The following is a 22,984-nucleotide window of genomic DNA, read 5'->3' as shown; positions in this document are numbered from 1 at the left end:
CCAAATAGCCAAGATGAAAAACAGCCCGCCAACAGTCACAAAATGTAGCCCAATTTGGCGGTTTATAGCCCAATCTAGCAACCCTGAACGATACGGACTGGATCGGATTGGATAACCTCCTTTTGATTCTGTCGCTAGCGATGGTGATGCCGCCAGACAGCGATTCTCTCACTTTCGCAAATTTTGTTGTTAAAGTGGTTGCAGTGTTCCTCATGTCAGACCCTAAGTGGGCCCGTTTAACCCACTTTAATTTTCGCTTTATCACCAAAATGTAACCATATTGGACTAAAGTGGACATTGTCAACTCTACTTGCTGGCAAAATAGAACCACTTCATTCCTTCGTGGTATCCACTTGGAGCTGGAAAGGAACCACTTGGGAACCACTAAGCATGCTTAATGGTTCCCTACTGGAACCACCTGACTCTGAAGTAGGACCAGTTCAGTCCACTTCGAACCCCTTTGGTAGTCAAGATCCACTTGGGATCCTAGTTCAAATTTCCGCCTGGGTAAGGAACGAGCGTTGTCCGTGTTTTGCGTTATTGTCACGGTAGAACAATAGAACATACGACAATAGGAGGAAGAGACATGACGAAAAATAAACGGCGCAAGAAACCAGATATGCATAACCGCGTGATTCTGATGTGGATGATCTCAAGAAAAAATTCTGTTGTGTACAATGACTGAGCACCTAGACAGCATTACTGACATTCTAAGCCAGTCATGAACGACCTTTTGAAATCGCTGACCAAGGACGTACGCAGAAGGCCATGGCTACAAGGCGATAGTCGTTCGTCCTAGCTACACCACAGCCCCGGAAGTTCTGTGTTCTATCCAACACATCGTGACCTACTCGAACACTTTTGCACCGGTTTCCGCTGAATGCCCTGTATAGGCTACCAGTGAGAACGGGTGCGCAACGGAGAGGAGACTGAGAAGACTAGACTAGTCCTCTACTACGCAGTCGTCCTCACACGTAGTATGCAGCAAAGATCCGTAAAAGCAGTTCCTCTCATATGGTCAAGACTTTCTTCGTAAGTCGGAAGGGCTAGTTCAGCAAAGTGTTCAGGGTGTGCAACGGTGGAAAACACGGAGTACATCCTCATGCACTGCGCAAGTCACGCAGCACAAAGGGTTATTTCAACTCCGCTCTCTATCGCTTGAACAGTGGAACCTTCGATAGTAAAGGGGCTGGGTGTCTATATGGCAACCCAAAAGTGCAACCAGGTAACTTATGTTAGTTGGTACATCACTTGCAGCTGGTTTATTGTACACACCCAAAAAAAGAGCTTACAGGTGTGTTATTGATTCAGCCTTTGATCTTTAAGTATTTAGCGAAACAGCGCTGAATGTGTTCTATATTCTAACTAAGACACCATTCTTCCGGGAATGACAGAAACAGCATTGCATCGTCAAGCTTCACATTGAGACACCTACAAGTAGAGGTTTACTCAACTGACTCGCTCCTCTAACCGTCTTCTCGCTCGTGCTCACTCACTCCGTTTGCTCAATAATCTTCGGCGCGGCTTCCCGTCTCTTACTGAGCCCTCTGGTTGCTCACGCTTGCGTGCACGGAGTTTCATCCATCCTCAGTAGTAGTTTATCTGGCACCGCAAGCGGGAGATGGCATCACGAGTACTGGGTGTGACAATCCGACTGCCCAGTTTACGATGCATGAGCGTTACTCAAGTTCGCTCATGCTCAGTTCACGCGATTAGGGCATCATTTCAGCGAATTGATGCCCAGCTCATAGGCCACAAAGCATGAAAGAGTAATTTTCTTGAGTGGGTTTCACTCATGCTTATCTACTCGTTTGCTCACTCCTGCTCAAAGAATGAGCTTTGGCCATGCTCATATTCTCGTTTGCTCAATTATGCTTACTCATCTTCTGCTCTCCTTATCTTAACTCATCTCGCGCTCAGTTTTCCATTTCCTTACCTAAGCTCAGCACATCCGCTACATTAAGCATAGAGCGAGCATGCTCATCAATGCGTTTTTCCGACGTATTGCTACAAGACAAGCAAGGCTTCAAGATTTCAAGCCCAGCTGCATCAAACCGAAACTCCGTGTAACACTCCAGAGAAAGGGATCAAGAACCTTGAAGAACCCTCCAAGAACCCTCCAAGAACTACTGTTTCCTTATACCGTACCCATACGTTTTACGAATGCAATCTGGAATAGACGTGGGACGATCAGAAAGTAGCAAGTGTGTCCTCAATGCATGTCATCCTGTCTCAGGTTTCGTCTCAAGCTTACTGTCTGAGGTGCCGTTCGACCATTCCTTTCGTGTTTCATCAATAAATCTCTCTGTGTCTCTGTCAATTTCCTTTGCATATCCGTCCTTATCTGTTACTTTCCTCAGACTCGCAGAAATGTTTTCTCTTTTCCATGTGTTTTCCGGCAGACTTTCCGGACGAATATGTCGGCACAGTTTCTCCCGAAGTCGGCTCAGGATGCGCACTAACCCTGCGTCCCCCACTCCTTGATGCTGTCATCTGCTCACGTCTGTACGCCGGTGAGACATAGACAGAGCTGCTTCGCGGCGCTAACAACGAATAAAAAATAGTAAAAGAAAAGATGTTAAGAAGCGCTTCCATGGAGTGCTCACTTATCACACGCTCTTTCTCATCACGCAATCACGTGACGGGGCAGATGTCGCCTCCTGCACCACTAGTGGAAAATGACTCTGAAGAGTAATTTTGGGCAGCTTCAAAGATTCATTCCATTCCTCTTTTCATCACATCGTCGTATGATTTATACAAATTAAAAGTTGATGCGCTCGTATTCTCAGGTACATAAGAAGCAATAAGATAGCATCGTGATAATAATTACCAATGTTATCGGCTATAGTTTTCTTTTTCTTTTTCATAACAATAGCTACAACAGTTCTTCCTTGTCTGGTGGTGGTGCTTATCGAAGCTCTCCCATGTCTGGCATTGAAGTTGTTGTTGCAGTGACCAAAGACCACACGACAATTGTGTTCCTCCTACGTTATCCGATGGAGAGGTTACTACGCCGGTTCTCAACAACATTTTTCTCGGAAGTCTATGCTAATGAGTGGGGTGATACTGTACCCCATGATACCTTGAGACTCCTATATAAATACGTTCCTGCACGTAGCATTCAGTACACGGACTTCTATAACTGCCTCCAGACAGGAAGTGTAAGTATATGTTTACGTTGTCATAATTGAAGGTGAAGTGCTGGAACAGACTGATTGCTTTCGCACATAGCTTTTTCGTTGCTGTTTTCCTGAGGTTCTGCAGAAGCGACAGTTCGATGACATCGAAGGCAACACTTACCGCGTGCCTTGCACTGCTGTTGGCGGCCGTTGCACAATGTGAGTGGAGAGCTTTTCTTCTTCTGCTTTTGGTTGAAATCATTTGAAGGTTCATGTGCTTATCAAGTCGACAACGAGCATGTCATGTAAAATCTGCTTGTGAGTGAGAAGTCCTCGTCACCGACTCACGAGGACGACTATCTCACTTGGGAAAAGACTGGCGATTCCTGCCAGTGAGGTTTGCCCCCGTTGAACAAATTCCTCCGCATTAAAAATACGCTTTGGTTTGGATGCCTTAGAGCTCAATGCCCTAAAATGCTAAGGAGGGCTGGATGACATGGATCTTTAGATATCAGTGGCGCGCGTAGGGTTATTGAAAGTAACTCAACATGGGGTGTGTCGCTACCAGTGCGGGGATAGTAGCTTTTTGCCTTCCTGATATTTTTCAGTTCATAAAGTTTTCAACTATAAGTGCCCACTCAAAGGTTGACAGTTTGCATTAATCAAGCTAGCTGAATAATATCTAGGACTGTAAATCACGGCAACACCCAAAAAGTATATTTTCCCCCTACTTTTCTTTCGGATTCATTTTCTTTATTTCGATTCTAAATTCGATATCCGATGTCTAAAACAGAACGAATGCAAGCTGTTCTTAATTCCCAAAGACGACGGACTTTCTCACTTTGCATCTGCTGAATTTTGTCAGATAGACGGGCTCCATCTGACTCACCACTAATTATATGCCATTTCTTTTCGATTTTTACAGGTGCAGTTTCATCGTAAGTATCCAGGAACTCTCATGTTACATTTGTAGTCGAGGCAAGGCGTCAGTATCTTCAATATGACTCCTTTGGTTACTCCACCCATTATTGCCACTATTATCGACTCCCTAGAGAACTCCCTAGAGAACGATACAACCATGGTGCGCAGCCATCAGACATGAAAGTCACGCAGCATATATAGGGAAGCCAGCCACGAGAATTTGAAGAAAGGTACAAAGCCGCTTAAGCGGCTTTTGCCTTCTATAGCTGAGCACCAGGAACCTGTGCCAGAGCAAAGGTGTGACAGAAAAGATCCTCCACGTGTTTCTTAGTTCTCTCTTTGTCGGGCACTTGGATAATTGATTTATGGCTCAAAGTTAACGTTCAGATAAATGCATTAACTTAATCGACGTCCCAGTGGCTTGCCCGTGAATTAGGTGTGCTCACTTGCGTGTTGTTCACCTTCGTGTTCACTCGCGCGGGTTGTTTAACGTGCGCCGAATTGTAGCACACGCCCCAGAATATTCGACGTCGTGCTGACGGTGCCGAACTCTGAAGACGCTATAGATTCTTGCAACGGCACAGATAATGAAACACAATACTGTACTTTAACAGTATGTCTAGGGTACACGCAATCCTGATTTTAATTATACTTTGTCGCAAAACGTTCCAGGTCACGTCTCCAAGACGACAGAGGTAAGTAAGAACATTTTCGGTCAATAATGTTTCCTGCTTTTTCGCGCAGTTACGTACACACTGCCAAGGCACAATCATTTCAAAATTATATTTAACTTTACTCCGACAACAGAAGAGCAGGCGGTCGCGGCAGATGTGGTGGAGGACGTCTCTGAGGAGAAAACCAAAGAAATCGGCGTGCTGGCACAAAGAACGGGATTCGTGCTGAGCCGGCAAGGAACTGACTTGGAACAACTTGCGCAGGAGGAGGTGAGAAGTGTTAGTGTATCGCTGCTTAACATCATGAATATTACGCTATGTCAGACGTCCCACAGCTGCAATAAGAAGAAAATCAACCCGCGCGACTGACAAACCGCGTGTTAACCAGACATCATAATAGGTGTGTAACCCAAAGGCGTTGTTACACTATTACCCCTGCCACACGGGCATTTTGCAATGATCATTGAAATGAATGGTCATTGAACACGCGCGTGGCGCCACCAAGCGAGTAACGTGTCAACTTCGCAAGCAGCATTGGATGCAATGCTTCCTGAGAGGTTTACACGTTACTCCCCAGATGGCGCCACGCACGCGTTCAATGCCGATTGGTTTCAATGATCATTGAAGAGTGCACGCGTGGCAGAGGTATATGATAGATATGGGTCATTACGTCATGTCTGCATTGTACTACACGCCCGTGTATTGAGGGGAAAATGTTTTTCTACCTATGCGTTGCCCTTGAGGAGAGATAGAAACCCTTAAACAAAGTTGCGCGTCGAGCATGCACAGCTCCCGTCAACCTTAATAATAACACTGGAAAAATTCAGTCTCGTTTCCGAGCGCGATTACAGCAACCCAGGGGGCGCTGGGGGATTTTATGTTAAGAAAATCCTTGCGTTAAACTTGCGTGGATGTCTGACACTATGCTTACACTGTGGTCACCAACTAAATCGCATGCGGACAAAAGTGTGTTGAAAACGAACAAAGTTGGTTGCGTGTCGGCTACGTAGCCACTACGAGCAGCAAGTCAGTCGGGAACAGTGTTGCTTGACGAATTGGGAATTATTTGCAACCAGATGTCGCCCCGAGACATTTTATCTCCATTTTTATAGTCAATTAAAGATAGCGTTTTCTCTCGCATTTGCAACTGGTCGTGCTGGCTTTACATTCAAGAGGTTGTTAAGCTGCGCCATTGACATAAACTGCATGCATTACTCGTATTGAGTCCCCACAAGAGCTTCTACGGCATTCAATGCGTTACTGGGGACGGACGCAATCATTCCGTCTCGGGCAATCTTGCTCGGGCAATCTTCGGGTTATCCTTGTTTTCATGTTTCTGTAGGAAGCCACATACGCAATCCCGAAAAAAGTAAAAGGCGCTTTCAAGAAGGCATTGTCTACGGTGGCAAAGATAATCATAAAGGAGGCTGTAAAAGGCACAGGGAAGAAGCTTGCAGAGCATTTGGAATCACGGTCCCGCAGTGAAGAAAACCCCAGCGACAAGAACACCACCAGCAATGGCGAATAGATTCTTGACGGTGTTGCTCTGGACGAAACGCTCACTGAAACCGAACAGGAATTCAACTGCACTATTGTTGAAGTTTTCAGGATAGAATAACGCGTGGTTTTGGCGTAACAGATTATAGTAAAACATATATTATGTAGATATATGCATAGTTTTTTTTAAATGTAATATATACGTGTAGTAAAGAGGAAAGAAAGAACTGGTGTTTGATGTGGCACTCTTTTGAAAAATAGAAAAGGGGACATAAGTTCGAGCCCCACAATAACTGAACAACTGGCGTGAAAAACAGGACGACTGGAAATGTACCGCGACATGACCGACGGTATGACACTGCTGAGTATAACAGACAGCAGACACGTACGCACGCAGCCTCAGTGTCCCAAGTGGGGAAAAGTGGGTTAGGGTCTCGTGGCTACCACGGGGAAACATCCCATTTCATCATTCCTACTCCATTTATTGTTGTTGTTCACAGTTCCACGTTTTGCGCATCCGATGATCACGAAGAATAACGTGAACAACTCAGCAAAACGGAAAAACAAAATAATTTTCTGCAACGATTAATAGCAAGCAAAAGAAGTGATATGCAAAAGCACACACACACACACACGGTTCGAAACTTTATCAGTACAACCACATCACTTTGACAATGACGTGATAATGAGCGCCTCGATAGCCATTGTTTGCTTGTAACGAAACGAGGAATTGTTGCGGGAAGCGTCTCAGGAAAAGAGCAGTCGACATTTCGAACAGATTCTGTTCTTCTTGTTCTGGGTGCCCAGAAGTGACACACTTCTTGCAGTGCGTCGTGGAGGTCACGCGGTAGAAAACCTCCGTCACAACAACAGCAAGAACTTGAAGACAGTGATGGGGGGAACTGAGTTAGAGGAGAAAAATAAACCCCGTTTAGAAAATACACATTAGCTTAGCTTGAACTGTGCGACACACCCGGGTTTATGATATCATTGTATTCAAGGCGTTCTTTTATCCTACCTCCCGCCTTGTCTCCCATTCTCCTATCTCGCGTTTGCACGAAATTCCCTAATTAAAGAGTTAATGAATTTTGGGTATTTAATTAGTCACGTTGTAGTTACGTACTTTCTCCAAGAGGATGGTCGCCTCACCGTATAACTCAACTCCAAAGACGACATTTTCCTGGTCTCATAGCTTTCACAGAAAAAAAAGAAAGAATTAAAATTTTGCAAATAATTAAAAACAAAATAAAAACACCTTGCATAACGGAGTATTAAGGCGCACTCGCACTGCCGGGCGGGAGCGAGGAACGGCGCCCGCAACGGAAGAAACATCACACGGAGGACGCCGGAGGCCCGTTCTCCGGCACCGTCCAAGCACCTCCTTGCGCGACTGACGACAGCGGACGACCAACCAATGAAAGCGAAGACGACGACGAGGGCCCGTGGCAAAACGCACGATTGGCGCACGTGGAAGTCTCGCTTCCCTAGCCCTCGTCCGTTCATCGCGAGAGCACGGCTAATCTCGGTATGGTGAGCTAGAAGGACTGGTGTGTTGAACGGCGGTTGCAAACGGGTCGTGCCAACGGGCCTGCCGACGGGTGGCTACGAAGGGCTCGGCTCGCTCTCGCTGCGCGCGCCCTCGTGGTCACGTGGCCCTATGTGCAAAGAGCAATGCCGACCCAGAGCACCTGCGATAGGCGAAATTGAAGCACTACAGTGCAAGTTCGAGGGAAAGAAAGATGTGCGCCTGCTGGTGCGTCACGCTGATAAACTCGGTGAACTTGATAAGCTGCTGACAACGAGGCGTGCTTGAAGTCGCTGCAGGGCTCTGCCTTGGAACTGGCATTAAGGTTTTCGTTCTGGTAGCGCCTTAATGTTCACGAAGAAAATGTCACTCGATGATTTTCCCTTTTTGGCACATTGCAAGAAGGTGGCGAAATCTTCGCTACAGCATTTTGGGTTACTTGGTTACGCTTGGATTTCGTTATACGCCCCGTTCCACGCAGCCTGCAGTGAGTGAATGGAGCTTGTGTGCGAAACATGAAGGTACCCTTGGAATTATTTGGTGTGAATAAGTTTCACACATGGAGGCACACTGAGAATTTATATAGTATATGCTCTGGAAATCAACTGATGTCGTTCCCGCTGAGACCATCTATTTTCCAATTTCGAAAACATAGCGATACATGTTAATACATTCAGAGCGCTTGAAATTGTCGAGGATCTAATACCTATACCAACTCGTAACATTACATAAAGGCTACCATAAACCACGAGTTAACTCGAACTGCAGACAGTGGTGACTAGATTAAGTCTTCCTCATGTAAAGCCACTTCTGTCATGGAAAGAGCCAGGATATTTTGAGCGGCGATTGTAGAAACTAAACAGTGTGCAGTGTACAGGGATATACCTTTTCGGCATCTTCGTCTAACTACTTCACAGCTGGACAACAAGCAGGAGGTTCTTCCTTCTTGTGTTCTTCCATACCTTAATTCGGCACACACAAATATTCCACATTTGTGTTTAGAAGAACGCTTCATTTGTCCGCGTTATCACGTATTGTGGCCTGCGACGAATGTCGCCGCTTTCTTTTTCTTTCTGATTGATAAAGAAACGCTTTCTGCGCGCGCGAAGGAACCACAGACGATTGAAATGCTCCGTTGTTTCATGATGTATCACAATTTCTTTCTTTCTTTTTTTCGTTCGAATCTTGAGAACGAATAATACCTTCTCACTGCCTGCACCTTCACACTTTACAGCTGGAGAATAACCGCAGAAGAAAGACACTGGACGCAGGGCAGCAGACAAACATTTCAATTTTTGTCGTTCGCATCTCCAATTTCAGCTACGTTCTTGTTATAGGTTGTTATTGGGCACTCGTGTCCAACAGGTGACACGTGAAATAGCACACATTCAATAGCACACATACAGTTTACACGAAATGATCGGTCTCCGAAAGTCACTTCCTTTATTTCGTGTATGGACTCTCATTCGAAAAAGAATAGCTAGCGACAGGAAGTGATTTTATGCGGTTGTGATGTGGCGTAAACAGCACGTGCATTGTCGCCGAAGTTCTTCCATATTCCGTCCTGTGTGCTTGTTTAACAAAACGTTTATTTTGTACCAGAACAGGGAGAGTAGTATGGGAAATAGACGTCAGGAGGCTTATCACACAAACACAACAAGTAGCAATGCTACCTCTATTGTAGCCGCACCCAGTAATTTATTTACATGAAATGCATTATGGAGTGCAGGACATATGGTAGCCGTATTTGATGCAGCACTCGTCGGCGGAGTATTGTACCGGTTGCAAGTAAGCCCTGCACGCCTCTGCGTTTCTGATCCAGACCATACCCGAAGCGACTAAGATTTACCCAACCGCCGTGAACTGAGCTGGACCACTACACCTTGATCGCTCTCTCCGTTTCGAGCGATCGTGGGACCGTTGCTATACATGGCTTGCACGTGACGTCACACCATAGCTTTACCAGTGCTTTTCCCCTCTTTTTGGTGGTCCTGCGCACCCGCCTACACGCGCGCTTCTTTTCCCTCTTTCTGGTGGGCCGGTGCAAGCCGTGCGAGCCATCTATAGGCAAAGGACTCGTACGACTTCTCTGCTCGACCGCGTTATGTAATGCCCTCGGGCTTTTAACGTATTAACAATAAATAAATAAATAAAGTCATACCATCTTCTCTGAGGTTTCGTCTCAAGCTTGCTATCTGAGGTGCCATTCCACCTTTGCTCTCGTGTTTCACCAATAAATCTTGTTCACTGCTGATTTGGAACTCTCCGTGTCAATTTCGGTTTCGTATCCGTCGTTATTTGTTACCTTCCTCAGACTCGAGGAAATGTTTGCTCTTTTCCATGTGTTTTCCGGCACACTTTCCATACGAAGACGTCCGCGCAGTTCCTCTCGAAGTCGGCTCAGGATGCATGCTAACCCTGCGTCCCCCACTCCTTTCTGCTGTCATCTGTTCACGTCTGTACGCCGGTGAGATATAGACAGAGCTGCTTCGCGGCGATAACAAGGAATCAAAAAGAAAAAGAAAGGAAGCCATAGAAAGAAGCGCTTCCATGGAACGCTCACTCATCCACACTCTCTGTCATCACACAATCACGTGACAGAACAGATGCCACGCGCCGGTTCACCCCGTGGTGCGCGTCCCTGTACCGCTAGCGGAAAATGACACCGAACAGTAATCTTGGGCGCCTTCGAAAGATTCATTCCATTCTTCTTTTCGTCACATTCTCGTATGATTTATACAAATGCGTTCGGTAAATTCGGTAAATTCTCAGGTAACAAGCAATATGACAATAACGTGATAATAATTGACAAGCATGTCTTGCCAATCTCAAAGATAGGACTGGATTGAATTCAGAGGCTGCATTCAAACATGCTAGAGGCAGAATTGTGTTGGCAGAGTAGTGATCGCAAACATATCGAGAGATGACACTCTGAGAAGAATGCTGTGAGCTGACAAGTGCCACAGGTTCGTGTACAAGGCACAAAATCAGGCATCCATTGAGTGTTTTCCATTTTTACCCAAAGCTGTCTGCACCGGAACGCGCTGGTTCACGTACTTCAGTCCATAGTCGACGATCCCAAGCAGCACAATGTACTGAAACTCGACTGCAATAGGGGTGGACGGGTATATGGAAGGCCTTGAACAGATCCGTGAAACAAAAGAACATTGATAAGACGCATACCGTCCGCCTCCATTGCACCCGACTTTCAGTACATTGTGCTACTTGGGATACTTGAGTCCACGGGACGGCGCATGCAACGAAAGCATAAAACCAAGCAAACGCCCCATGGTTTTCCCCCTGCCCTTATCCTTGTCACAAGGTTCACTCGTGGTATTCACCCGTTTCAAAACGAATATTATCGGCTATTAGTTCTTTTTTTTTTTACTGAACAATAGCCGCTCCAGTTCTTTGTTGTCTTGGTGGTGCTTATCGAAGCTCTCCCATACTTGGCATGGAAGTTACTTTTGCAGTGACTAAAGGTTATACGACAATTGTGTTCCTCCCACGTTATCTGATAGAGAAGTTACTACGGGAGTTTGCCACAACACTTTACTCGGATGATGATGCTAATGAGTGGGGTGATACTGTAATCTATGATAGCTTGAGACTCCTATATAAATACGTCCCTGCACACAACATTCAGCACACGGGTCTCCATAACTGCCTCCAGACAGGAAGTGTAAGTATGTGTTTACGTTGTCATAATTGAAGGTGTAGAGCAGTGCAGTGTAGTGTGTGTAAGTGTGCAATCGACCGCTTGCTTTCGCACATAGCTTTTTTTGTTATTTTCGTCTTTATTTTCCTTTAGTATTGTTCAGTACGAACGAGTGTATGACGCTGAAATTACAGCCAAGTACAGCCAAGTCCTGCCCATTTTTATTTTATTTTTTATTTTTACAGTTGAAAATGCTGAACCACGCAATTCTTCTACTCGACCTGTTTGCAGTGTCATCGACAGCGTGTAAGTAGACGTTCATTTAGGCTGATTCCTTTTATTATTGACTAGACAAGTGTCAGCGTCAGTTTTTCGCGATGAACGGCAAGCAATAGACGGTATTTTATTTGATATCCTTCAACATGCGAGTCTTTGTATGTCTTCCGATTTGTTAATTCCATTCCCATTCAACGTAAGACCTGCACACCTCGTCCTCTGTCTGTCTGTCTGTCTGTGTCTGTCTGTCTGTCTGTCTGTGTCTGTCTGTGTCTGTCTGTCTGTCTGTCTGTCTGTCTGTCTGTCTGTCTGTCTGTCTGTCTGTCTGTCTGTCTGTCTGTCTGTCTGTCTGTCTGTCTGTCTGTCTGTCTGTCTGTCTGTCTGTCTGTCTGTCTGTCTGTCTGTGTGTGTGTGTGTGTGTGTGTGTGTGTGTGTGTGTGTGTGTGTGTGTGTGTGTGTGTGTGTGTGTGTGTGTGTGTGTGTGTGTGTGTGTGTGTGTGTGTGTGTGTGTGTGTGTGTGTGTGTGTGTGTGTGTGTGTGTGTGTGTGTGTGTGTGTGTGTGTGTGTGTGTGTGTGTGTGTGTGTGTGTGTGTGTGTGTGTGTGTGTGTGTGTGTGTGTGTGTGTGTGTGTGTGTGTGTGTGTGTGTGTGTGTGTGTGTGTGTGTGTGTGTGTGTGTGTGTGTGTGTGTGTGTGTGTGTGTGTGTGTGTGTGTGTGTGTGTGTGTGTGTGTGTGTGTGTGTGTGTGTGTGTGTGTGTGTGTGTGTGTGTGTGTGTGTGTGTGTGTGTGTGTGTGTGTGTGTGTGTGTGTGTGTGTGTGTGTGTGTGTGTGTGTGTGTGTGTGTGTGTGTGTGTGTGTGTGTGTGTGTGTGTGTGTGTGTGTGTGTGTGTGTGTGTGTGTGTGTGTGTGTGTGTGTGTGTGTGTGTGTGTGTGTGTGTGTGTGTGTGTGTGTGTGTGTGTGTGTGTGTGTGTGTGTGTGTGTGTGTGTGTGTGTGTGTGTGTGTGTGTGTGTGTGTGTGTGTGTGTGTGTGTGTGTGTGTGTGTGTGTGTGTGTGTGTGTGTGTGTGTGTGTGTGTGTGTGTGTGTGTGTGTGTGTGTGTGTGTGTGTGTGTGTGTGTGTGTGTGTGTGTGTGTGTGTGTGTGTGTGTGTGTGTGTGTGTGTGTGTGTGTGTGTGTGTGTGTGTGTGTGTGTGTGTGTGTGTGTGTGTGTGTGTGTGTGTGTGTGTGTGTGTGTGTGTGTGTGTGTGTGTGTGTGTGTGTGTGTGTGTGTGTGTGTGTGTGTGTGTGTGTGTGTGTGTGTGTGTGTGTGTGTGTGTGTGTGTGTGTGTGTGTGTGTGTGTGTGTGTGTGTGTGTGTGTGTGTGTGTGTGTGTGTGTGTGTGTGTACATTTTCTCCCCTGTAACATTTCGCTACAAAATTATCGCTTGAAACCCACATGCGCAACATGAAGACAGATGCCATGTGACGAGTTCTCTACAGCGGTTGTCCGCTATAGTTCACGAGGCAATGAGGTGCAGCTGCAGTGCCGTTGTGTATTGTCGCTGAATATGATGACAGTGAGGTGTTCCTCCTTCAGGCAGATGCCGGATGTAGCCTATTTTACACAGCATACTAATTAGGTTTTTCCTGCTCCCGCAGGCATTGCTCAGTATGAAGTTCATCCACCAAGCATGTGTCTACTTGTGCTATCACATCAATCATAAACACAGTCAACAGGCTCACTTTCTTTTCCCCAACTGCCAACAGTAGCAGAAACTCACCCAAGCAGCACAATGTACTGAAAGTCGGGTGCAACAGGGGTGGACGGTATGTGTCTTATGAGTGTTCTTTAGTTTCACGAGTTTGTTCAAGGCCTTCCAGCTACCCGTCCACCCCTATTGAACTCGACTTTCAGTGCATTTTGCTGCTTGGGCAGTGGCATTTCCTGGTGTCGTTACTGCAGTATTCTCCAAGATAAGGCAACGCGATTGTACCGTTGATATCCGTGTGTCTGGCTCTCTGCTTTGCCAACACGTGACGTTATTGATTGCTTTGATGGGCACGAAGCATGCCCCGGAAGCATCGCGTGTTATCACCCGCAAAAGCAAGGAAACAGGAACTGCTCCCTACTAGCCGCTCTGCTGTCTGGGCTTTTCCCGGTGTATTCCTGAGGCGATCTAAAATAAATATCGGCACAGTTCACTGTGAAGTCGACCCGGGGCGCATGATGGTTTTCCGTCTTAGATGTACGACGTCCATACATATCGTAACAGGTCTTTTGACGGTTTTCTTACGAACCGCTTACCAAATCGTAGTACTTCGTGCGAGAAAAGCTGAACTTCCTGCACTGTAATCGTTACCGTAACTATGTACATGTCATACTCTTGCAAAGATGCTTAAACGAGTCTCCACTGAAAGGGAAAACTTGGAACGCAAACGCATGTGTACCCGATCATTTTCCTCTGTTTTGCTTGTTAGCACAGAATACAAGGATACAGCGTTACAACACACAACGTACACAATAGAAGTTTACCGCATTTTTTAGACGTTGTCACCGGATCCATTGCGGAAGAGGGCGATGTCAACGCTGGAGCGACCCCAGTTGAAAACATGGGTGAACAAGCCCAAAGGGAGGGCATCGTGTCGCAAGACGTTGCTAAGCGCCTACGCATTGCCGTCAAGACCAAGGACAACGAACTGATCACCGATGATGACGTAAGTAGGTGGCGGTTGCACTGTCGGTGGAAAAGCAATGAGAAATAACACACAACACACTGATCTGTTCACAAGTGCACAGTGTTGCCTCGTTACATGATAAGTTTATGGGCGTTTTCACACGCACGGTGGCCAAAAAAGCAGGTTGTGATCTCCTGACTGGTGGAAGCTTCCCAAGCAGCAAAATGTACTGAAAGTCGAGTGCAATAGGGGTGGACGGTATGTGTCTTATCAATGTTCTTGAGTATCACGAGTCTGTTCAAGGTCTTCCATCTACTCGTCCACCCCTGTTGCACTCGACTTTCAGTACATTGTGCTGCTTGGGAGTGTTGACTGGACTCATTGCGAAAGACAAGATAACGAGGTACTCGCGGCTGATAACCGCCTTATCCCTATCAACACGTCGAACTGAAAGTACGAGAGCATGAAGCACTACCGTTTTAAATCAGCAGCCGGACGCACCCGTGCAACTTGCGTCATTTAAGGTACTGTTAGCATGTGGTGCATGAAGTACCAAAACCAAAACCGGTTCCGAGGGGGAGGGGGTGGCCCGCAGGCAGCAGACGCCAAGCAGGCGTTGTAGGCACACGACGCCTAAGTACCTCTCCGTGACGTTGTGTGGCGCATGGGACTCATTGGACTACACGGGCTCTCCTCGGAAACGAGTTCGGTACACCTCCTTAGCGCGCGAGAACTCCGATAGGGGGATCCGTTGCGCCACGAACTGGAGATTGCACACAAGTGCGTCACAAACAGCACATCAAAATTTCGCAAACCATGACAATCCTGTTACTTCGCTGCTGATGTTACATGAAATGATACAACAGAATCTGCTTTCTCTACTGCTACGTTACAAGCATGTGTACAAGAAAGGCACGTTCAGTACGGTTCTGTAATGACGACGGACAATAATTTGATCTCTGCTATTTTTAATATCGCTGAGACCTCTTGGTTGCAAGAGCAGCGGTAAAGCGGGCTCTTTATGCTACCGACAACATTGAAAACAACGTATATGCCCACTGGTTCCAATTTTGACATTATCCCCATTCTGTGTATCCACATGGATTGCTTCCATCCTCCACAAAGCCACTGGAGAGTTAATGCACATGGGGCGTGAATTCAACGTTTGAACAACTAATAGGATACACATACTATTATAAACAGGAATCTAATTCGTTTGTCATTGTCTCCGTCTATAGGATACAGAATATATTCTGGAAAAGATCCCCAGCAGCCTCGCCAATATGGTGGCAAAAGTCGCCAGTGGTGCTGCTCACGCAGTAACGTCCCCAGCAGGAAAAGTCGTCTCGAATATTCTCGAGAATGTAAATCACTCTACGCTCTGGATAAACGTTCAATAACTGCCCAGGATGTACTGACAAGACTGTGCGACGACATCGAAGATGCTGGGAACACAATCTTCCAGAGCGGCGTGCTGCTTTATGGAGGAGAGCTGCCAAAAGAACAGAATTAGTTCTGCAGTGGGAAATGACATGACAAACTGCAGGTACATGTAAAAATGTCAAATAAAAAAAACTCCCATTTGGCACCCTCCATGTAAATTATGTCATACGTAGTATGTATCGGCTGTGAATGCACTGCTTTACTCTGTGACGACAAGTCCTCGGAATCACAGAACAAGAAAGAGAGAGAGAGAGAGACAAAAAAGAAAAAGCTAACAGAAAGCTAACCAGCGCTGCATAGTACCGTGCAGGAATGGGTATAGAGTTCACCTGCAAACTTCATGCTTGGAAACGAAACAAACGTTCCATATAAATCACCGCACAATGTTCGGACGCGTCCACTCACTGTCCTTCAGAAGTCAAGACATAAAATAATGGCGCATAAAATTACAAAAAAAATAAAGACTTGCAGGCCTACGGGGAACCACAAAAGCAGAATACGCACCGAAGAAACTGCAAATAATTTGAAGACTTTCTCCGAAACTCGAGCTCTCCCTCCCAAGTATATATTGTATACGGACCGGGGAATCCGGCGACGCACTCCGCCCTTGTCGATATCAATAACAACACGTGTTGTCGAGAAAAGGAAGTTTGCCATCAATTGAATTTTAATTTTTCCCATCTAAAACGGCAGCATCGACACGAACGAACTATCCGCGTTGGTCATTATGCCGATTGGAAAATGTAAGTGCAGTGTCCCGCTTTTTCTTCGCAGCAGCCTGGACGTGGTTATCATTGGGACAAAGACAGGATATAGGACAAATATTTTGTCTTATACCATTTCTACAGATTGTCATGTTTCCGCGAGGTCCTGAAAGGCAGTAGGTAAGCAGAAACCTTTGAACGAGGTTCGTGACCGGCGAAAATATAATACCATACATTCCACGCGCATACAGGGTGTTCAAAATTCAGCTTTCACTAGCATTTTATAAATAGGCGAACAAAAAGAAAACTGGTGCTATTTTTCTGTTCCTTGAGTAAGAAACAGGTGCTACATAATTAGTAGCACCTGTTTCTTACACAAGTAGCGTAAAGTTATCATCCGATTTCCTGTCATCGCTGTGTTTGCGTAGCGCTCGTGAAAGCTTACTTTTGAATACCCTGTATAATTCAACTCAATGCTGCACAACTGTCATAAGAAAACTGTGTGCCAGTAACCATTTACTTGTAAAACGCACACACACTTGCACACATATACATTGATAAGTTGATCGTGCACTCCCAGCCGAGTACATCTGTTTCGTCTTACTTGGGACTCGTCAGCCCAGCACAGGGAAGTGGCACGATCTTGGGTCGGCACAAATAGTCTGTCTCAGCGAGACATCAGTGGATGGATGGATGGATGGATGGATGGATACGGTGGCTTTTCCCTTGCCCCTCAGTGTTCAACGGTGACAGCGCCACCTGTGGAGTTGTTACAATTTTTACCCAATACAGTCTACAACGGAACGCGCTGGTTCACGTGTTTTAGTCCATGGCAGGCGACACTTCAGTTCACGGTGCGCGCATGCAAGGACAGCGAACGCCCCCTGTCCTTGTCCTCGTCTCACAGTTATGAAATATCAATATTATCGGCTATCAGTGTTTTTTTCTCTCAAAACAATAGCCGCCGCAGTCTGTGTTTTCGTCTCGGTGGTGCTTATCGAAGCCCTCCGATATTTTGCACAGAAGTTACCCTTGACTGAAGGTTACGCGACAATTGTGTTCATTCCACATTATCTGATAGAGAAGCTACCACGCAGTTAGCAACAACACTTTACTCGGATGATGATGATAATTAGTGTGGTCATACGCTACCCCATGATAGCATGAGGCTCTTATATAAATACGTTTCCTGTACAGAACACTCATTACATGGGACTCCATAACTGTCTGCAGAAAGAGAGAGTAAGTAATATGTGATTACATTGGTCATATATTGAAGGTGAAGTGATGGAATCGACCGCTTGCTTTCGCACATTTTTTTTTTGTGTGTGTGTGTGTGTGTGTGGTTGTTGTTCTTGTTCTCGTCTTCGCTTTCTTTCGTACTGTTCGACAGCAACGACTATATGATGTTGAAACGAAAGTACAGCCACGTTCTGCCCAAAACGAAAAGCGATTTATCTAAGCGGTGATTATGATTATTTGTCTGTACATATTATTTTTATTTTTACAGTTGAAAATGTTGAAGCACGCAATTCTTCTACTCGTCCTATTTGCGGTGTCATCGACAGCGTGTAAGTAGTTACTCCTTTTTTTAGTAGAAACATGTCAGCACCAGTTTTTTTTTCGACGGTAAGTAATAGGGGGTACTTTCATTTATATCCATCTACACTGGAGGCTTTGTGTATTTTACGATTTGTCAATTACAGTCGCATTCGAGGTAAGACCTGTACGGTTCATCCAGTGTGTGTGCGTGCATTTCTTTTATTTTTTTTATTTTTCCTGTTACGTGTATTTACAAAAATTTTGCTTGAAAACCATATGCGCAACATTAACCAGTGACGAGTTATCTTCAGAGCTTATCCGCTCTAGTTCACAGGGCAATGAAGTACAGTAGGGAGTAAGGGAGTAATGTTACTCCCTTGTGGGAGCTAGGAGACTCCTTATTGAGAGTAATCGTACTCTCCAAACGGGAGTGATATATGTGTCAAGAAAAATGAGTTCAAGTGCATCCTTTTTTTTCTTTTTTTAAAGAGTCGCGACGAGAGTCACGTATTCCTGCTTCAGAGACATGCTGAACGTAGCTTATTTTAGACAGCGTACTAATTAGGTTCTGTCCTGCTCTCAGGCATTGCTCAGTATGGAGTTGATCCATCCAGCATGTCTTAACGTGTGCTATCGTATCAATCATAAACACTATCAACAAGCTTAAGTTTTCCCCCCATTGCTAACAGCAGCAGAAATGCAATGGCATTTCCTGGTGTCCTTATTGTTGCGTTCTCCAAGATAAGGCAACATGATTGCGCCGTTGATATCCGTACGTCTGGCCCTCTTCCTTACCAGCACGTTACGTTATTGATTGCCTTGGTGGGCACGAAGCATGTCCCGGAAGCATCGCGTGTTATCACACGCAAAAGCAGGAAAACTGGAACTGCTCCCTATACCAGTCGCTCTGCTGTCTGTGCTTTTGCCATTGTATTCCTGAGGCGATCGAAAGCAAATATCCGCACAGTTCCCTGTGATGTCGGCGCAGGGGGCATGATGGTTTCTCGTCCTTGATGCACGGGGTCCAGACATATTGTAGACGGTCTTTCGACGGTTTTCTTACGAACCGCTTACATAATGGTAGTACTTCGTGTGAGAAAAGCTGAAGTTCCTGCACTCTAATAGTTATCGCAACTATGTATATGTCATACCCTTGCAAAGATGCTTAAACGAGTCGCCATTGAACGGGAAAACTTGGAACGCAAACGCATGTGTACCCGATCATTTTCCTCTGTTTCGCTTGTTAACACACAATACAAGGATACAGCGTTACAACACACAACGTACACAATAGAAGTTTATCGCATTTTTTAGACGTTGTCACCGGATCCATTGCGGAAGAGGGCGATGTCAACGCTGGAGCGACCCCAGTTGAAAACATGGGAGAACAAGCCCAGAGGGTGGGCATCGTGTTGCAAGACGTTGCTAAGCGCCTACGCATTGTCGTCAAGACCAAGGACAACGAGCTGATCACCGATGATGACGTAAGTAGGTGGCAGTTGCACTGTCAGTGAAAAAGCACTGAGAAATAACACACAACACACTGATCTGTTCACAAGTGCCCCGTTACAGGATAAGTTTATGGACGTCTTAACAAACACGGTGATCAAAAAAGCGTGTCTCCTGGCTGGTGGAAGTGTTGACTGGATTCATTGCGAAAGCCGTGATAACGAGATACCCGTTGGTGATAAACGCTTCATCCTTATCAACACGTCAAACTCAAAGTACGAAACCATGAAGCACTGAACTGTTAGACCATCAGCCGGACGCTCCTGTGCAGCTTGCGGGTTTTGTAGTACTTGTCGGCATCTCTGAGTGTCAGAGCGGTGAGATAGCTGAATCAGGGCAGGATAATTCAAACTAAGACTCATACTGAGTAACTTAACGGCGTCTGAGAACAACACATAAAAGCGTGGGTTAACACAAAGAAAAACTATGGCAGGCGCCTGAAGGCATAGAACTCTCATAATAACTAGAAACCAAGCCAGCGAAGGAGGGCATTTCAACATGTGAGCTGCCATGATCAGTACGGTAGGCCTATTGTGTTACGAACGGTGTCTCCTACGGGATCCGTACGCATTTCTTTCATGTCGCACCACAATGTTTAAACGGTACGATACTCGTTCTCTAGGGAATCCAAGCGCATAGGTGATGGCGGGCAAAACAAACATACTTCGCACTCGACATAGCACACAGAGCCCAGAGGAAGTGGAAGCGACTTGCATTGGATTGGATACTATTGCGCCGAACGCACGCGGTCTTCACACGTGGAAAGGCTGTGGCGGAATCCAACCGAATCCAGAATACCGATCATGCGGTTTCCCGGGCTTGGATATTGGGAGGGAGTGTTGTCTCCGTACAACGCCTTTGCTCTCCCCCATCACTCTCTCTCCCCCAGACTTTCTTCTAACCTCTTTCTTTATGATTTCTACATTTTTTCATCATCACCGTGTACAGCTTTCGGAGAAAGAACAGTGTAAAGGAAGAACATGTATTTGGATCGATATAATAGGCGAGAAAAGCGCGAGTACTCATATTGAACTCACAACGGGACATGTTTGGGATCATCCAGCCAGAAAGATTTCATTGGGTGACCCCTTCGGTCATCCTAGGTACTGCTAGCATGTGGTACATGAAGTACCCACACCGGTTTCGAGGTGAAAGGGCGGGGAACAGGCGGACTACGCCGAAGTACCTCTCCGTGACGTCATGTGGCGCACGTGAGTCATTGGGCTACGCGGGATCTCTTCGGAAACGAGATTGGCGCAGCTCCATAGCGCGCGAGACCACTGATGCGTTGCGCGGTCTTTGCGCCACGAACTGGAGATTGCAGACACGTGTGCTGTACCTTCCCAAACCATGAAAATCCTGTTACTTCTCTGCTGATGCTGCATGGTTCAGACAAAGGGATTTCTCCACACCTACTTTGCAAGCATGTGTACAAGAAAGGGGCGTTCAGTACGGTCCTGTAACGACGACGGCAAATAGTTTGATCTCAGCTATTTTCGGTATCGCTGTGATCTCTTGGCTGCAAGAATAGCAGTAAAGCACGCCCTGTATGGTATCGACTATTAAGCACAATATATGCCCATGTGTCCAAATTTTGATGTTACCCCAGTCTGTGTACCCACATGGATTTCTTCCATTATCGACAAAGCCACTGGAGACTCAATGCACATGGGGCGTGAATTCAACATTTGAAAAACTGATAGGACACACATAGTATTATAAACACGAAACTAATCCGTTTGTCATTGTCTCCTTCTGTAGGATACAGAATATTTCGTGAAAGACATCCTCGCCAACGTCACCAAAATAGTGGGAAAAGTCGTTGATGCTGCTACTGGGGCTGTTGGCGCAGTGAGGTCCACAGGCAGAAAAGTCGTTAATGAAGCTGCGTCCACAGCAGCAAATGTCGTCACGAATATTCTCGCGAAAGTATCAGGAATCTACGCTCTGGATGAACGTTCAATAACTGTCCAGGATGTATTGACAAGATTGTGCGACGACATCGAAGATGCTGCGAACACAATCTTCCAGAGCGGCGTGCTGCTTTATGGAGGAGAGGTTCCAGAAGAAGAGAGTTAATTCTGCAATGGGAAATGACGTGACAAACTACAGGTACATGTAAAAATGACAAATAAAAAAATCTCACATTTGACACCCTCCATGCATATCATGCGTAGAAACTGCCTTTATCGGCCGTGAATACACTGCTTTACTTTGCTGCGACAAATCCTCGATATCACATTTAAAAAAAAAAGCTAACACATTGTTAACAGGCGCTGCACAGTACCGTGCAGAAACCGTTCACCTGCAGACTTCATACTTGGAAACGAAACATACATTCAATAAAGAAAAAATGAAAGAAAATGAAAGAAAATGGTCGTATGCGAGCACTCACCGTCCTTCAAAACTGAAAATATAAATGGCGTAAAAATAAAAATAAAATAAAGACTTCCAGGCCTAGGGGGAATCATAAAGGCAGCATGCGCAGCGCAGGAACTGCAAAGAATTTGACGACTTTCTCCGAAACTCGAGCTCTCCCTCCCGTGTATATATTGTCTACAGAGCGGGGTATCGGCCGACGCACTCCACCATTCCCAATAGCCATAACGCAACGTGTTGTCGAGATACGAAAGGTTGCCCACTGCTCGATTTTAATTTTTCGCTACTTTAGGGAGCACCGACGCGCGCGAACTCTGAAAGTTGGCCGAGGCTTCTTTATCGTTTCGTATCGTTGTGGCGCAAAGTGCGTGCCATGATGACCTTTCTGGGGGAGAAAACGACTTGTGAACTGAAATCTTCCGAAAAACGTAATAGGAATTCCCAAGCCTTGATAGAAACGACCATCGTTTAAGTTCGACCTGCCGGTGCAGTTGCTGTGTGTGTGTGTGGGGGGGGGGGGGGGGCGGTTCCTAGTCAATGAAGAATCTCATCAGGTTAAACATTAGACACCCCTCCACCCCCAAACACACACAAGCGAGTCTGGACCCCCCCCCCCCCTTCGCGTGACAGGGGGATTCTGCTACGATGCTGGTGTGTGGTCGTGTTAGCATCTTACGTGACCTTACGTGAATGTGAAATATCAACGAGGCGCCTTGGTTAATAATAACTGATACGAAATCGCGTTACTTATAGGTGACCCCTGCATAGATGAAACATTGGGCATGTTAAGTATAGGCTGTACCGAACACGCTCGGTGTACTCTTTCGCTCGCACTCCAGTGAGTCTTCGTAACGGTCTTTCAGAGCCGCGAGCGCGATACGCGCCCCGGCGTAGTTTCCGACGCGTCTCATTTGCTTTCCGGCGTCCTCTTCCTCCATACGTCACGGAGCGAGAGCAGCAGTTACGGGCTTCGGCATGCAAGCTGGAGCGTGAGTGTGCTTCAAGAGCGCCACGCTCCTGAAAAGGAGCGTAGTAAAAAGGAGCGCGCTACCTGCGCCCTCGAGTCGCTGCTTACCGCGCCCA

General features: G+C 46.1%; 3 protein-coding genes across 3 annotated transcripts; all 3 read left to right on the top strand.

The window, feature by feature from the left end:
- The first annotated feature begins 3,029 nt into the window (after nucleotides 1-3,029).
- LOC135366203 (uncharacterized) lies at nucleotides 3,030-6,438 on the top strand. Its single transcript, XM_064598870.1, has 6 exons — nucleotides 3,030-3,161; nucleotides 3,232-3,338; nucleotides 4,045-4,057; nucleotides 4,713-4,735; nucleotides 4,848-4,984; nucleotides 6,057-6,438. Exons 2-6 carry the CDS (start codon nucleotides 3,278-3,280, stop codon nucleotides 6,240-6,242), a joined length of 420 nt encoding a protein of 139 aa, XP_064454940.1. The 5' UTR covers nucleotides 3,030-3,161; nucleotides 3,232-3,277; the 3' UTR covers nucleotides 6,243-6,438.
- A 4,737-nt stretch (nucleotides 6,439-11,175) lies between these two features.
- Nucleotides 11,176-15,917, top strand: LOC135367135 (uncharacterized). The gene is made up of 4 exons (XM_064600251.1): nucleotides 11,176-11,418; nucleotides 11,640-11,700; nucleotides 14,194-14,363; nucleotides 15,563-15,917. The coding sequence occupies exons 1-4, from the start codon at nucleotides 11,191-11,193 to the stop codon at nucleotides 15,722-15,724; spliced, it is 621 nt and encodes a 206-aa protein (XP_064456321.1). The 5' UTR covers nucleotides 11,176-11,190; the 3' UTR covers nucleotides 15,725-15,917.
- Nucleotides 15,918-17,602: 1,685 nt separating this feature from the next.
- LOC135367136 (uncharacterized) lies at nucleotides 17,603-21,674 on the top strand. The gene is made up of 4 exons (XM_064600252.1): nucleotides 17,603-17,713; nucleotides 17,982-18,042; nucleotides 19,328-19,497; nucleotides 21,284-21,674. The coding sequence occupies exons 1-4, from the start codon at nucleotides 17,681-17,683 to the stop codon at nucleotides 21,599-21,601; spliced, it is 582 nt and encodes a 193-aa protein (XP_064456322.1). The 5' UTR covers nucleotides 17,603-17,680; the 3' UTR covers nucleotides 21,602-21,674.
- The last annotated feature ends 1,310 nt before the right edge of the window (nucleotides 21,675-22,984 follow it).

This window comes from Ornithodoros turicata, chromosome 8 (genome assembly GCF_037126465.1).
Source record: "Ornithodoros turicata isolate Travis chromosome 8, ASM3712646v1, whole genome shotgun sequence".
NCBI classification, from domain to species: Eukaryota; Metazoa; Arthropoda; class Arachnida; order Ixodida; family Argasidae; genus Ornithodoros; species Ornithodoros turicata.
The sequence above is the reverse complement of the archived record's forward strand: the minus strand, read 5'-3'. Positions and strand labels throughout refer to the sequence as shown.

Bases quoted from the DNA above. Each gene is read 5' to 3' on its own strand.
- LOC135366203 (XM_064598870.1), top strand. From the start codon at position 3,278: ATGACATCGAAGGCAACACTTACCGCGTGCCTTGCACTGCTGTTGGCG. The intron at 4,736-4,847 runs GTAAGTAAGAAC...CTCCGACAACAG, and splicing joins ACGTCTCCAAGACGACAGAG to AAGAGCAGGCGGTCGCGGCA. The intron at 4,985-6,056 runs GTGAGAAGTGTT...ATGTTTCTGTAG, and splicing joins AACAACTTGCGCAGGAGGAG to GAAGCCACATACGCAATCCC.
- LOC135367135 (XM_064600251.1), top strand. From the start codon at position 11,191: ATGGAAGTTACTTTTGCAGTGACTAAAGGTTATACGACAATTGTGTTC. The intron at 11,419-11,639 runs GTAAGTATGTGT...TTATTTTTACAG, and splicing joins ACTGCCTCCAGACAGGAAGT to TTGAAAATGCTGAACCACGC. The intron at 11,701-14,193 runs GTAAGTAGACGT...CGCATTTTTTAG, and splicing joins TGCAGTGTCATCGACAGCGT to ACGTTGTCACCGGATCCATT.
- LOC135367136 (XM_064600252.1), top strand. From the start codon at position 17,681: ATGGGACTCCATAACTGTCTGCAGAAAGAGAGA. The intron at 18,043-19,327 runs GTAAGTAGTTAC...CGCATTTTTTAG, and splicing joins TGCGGTGTCATCGACAGCGT to ACGTTGTCACCGGATCCATT. The intron at 19,498-21,283 runs GTAAGTAGGTGG...CTCCTTCTGTAG, and splicing joins AGCTGATCACCGATGATGAC to GATACAGAATATTTCGTGAA.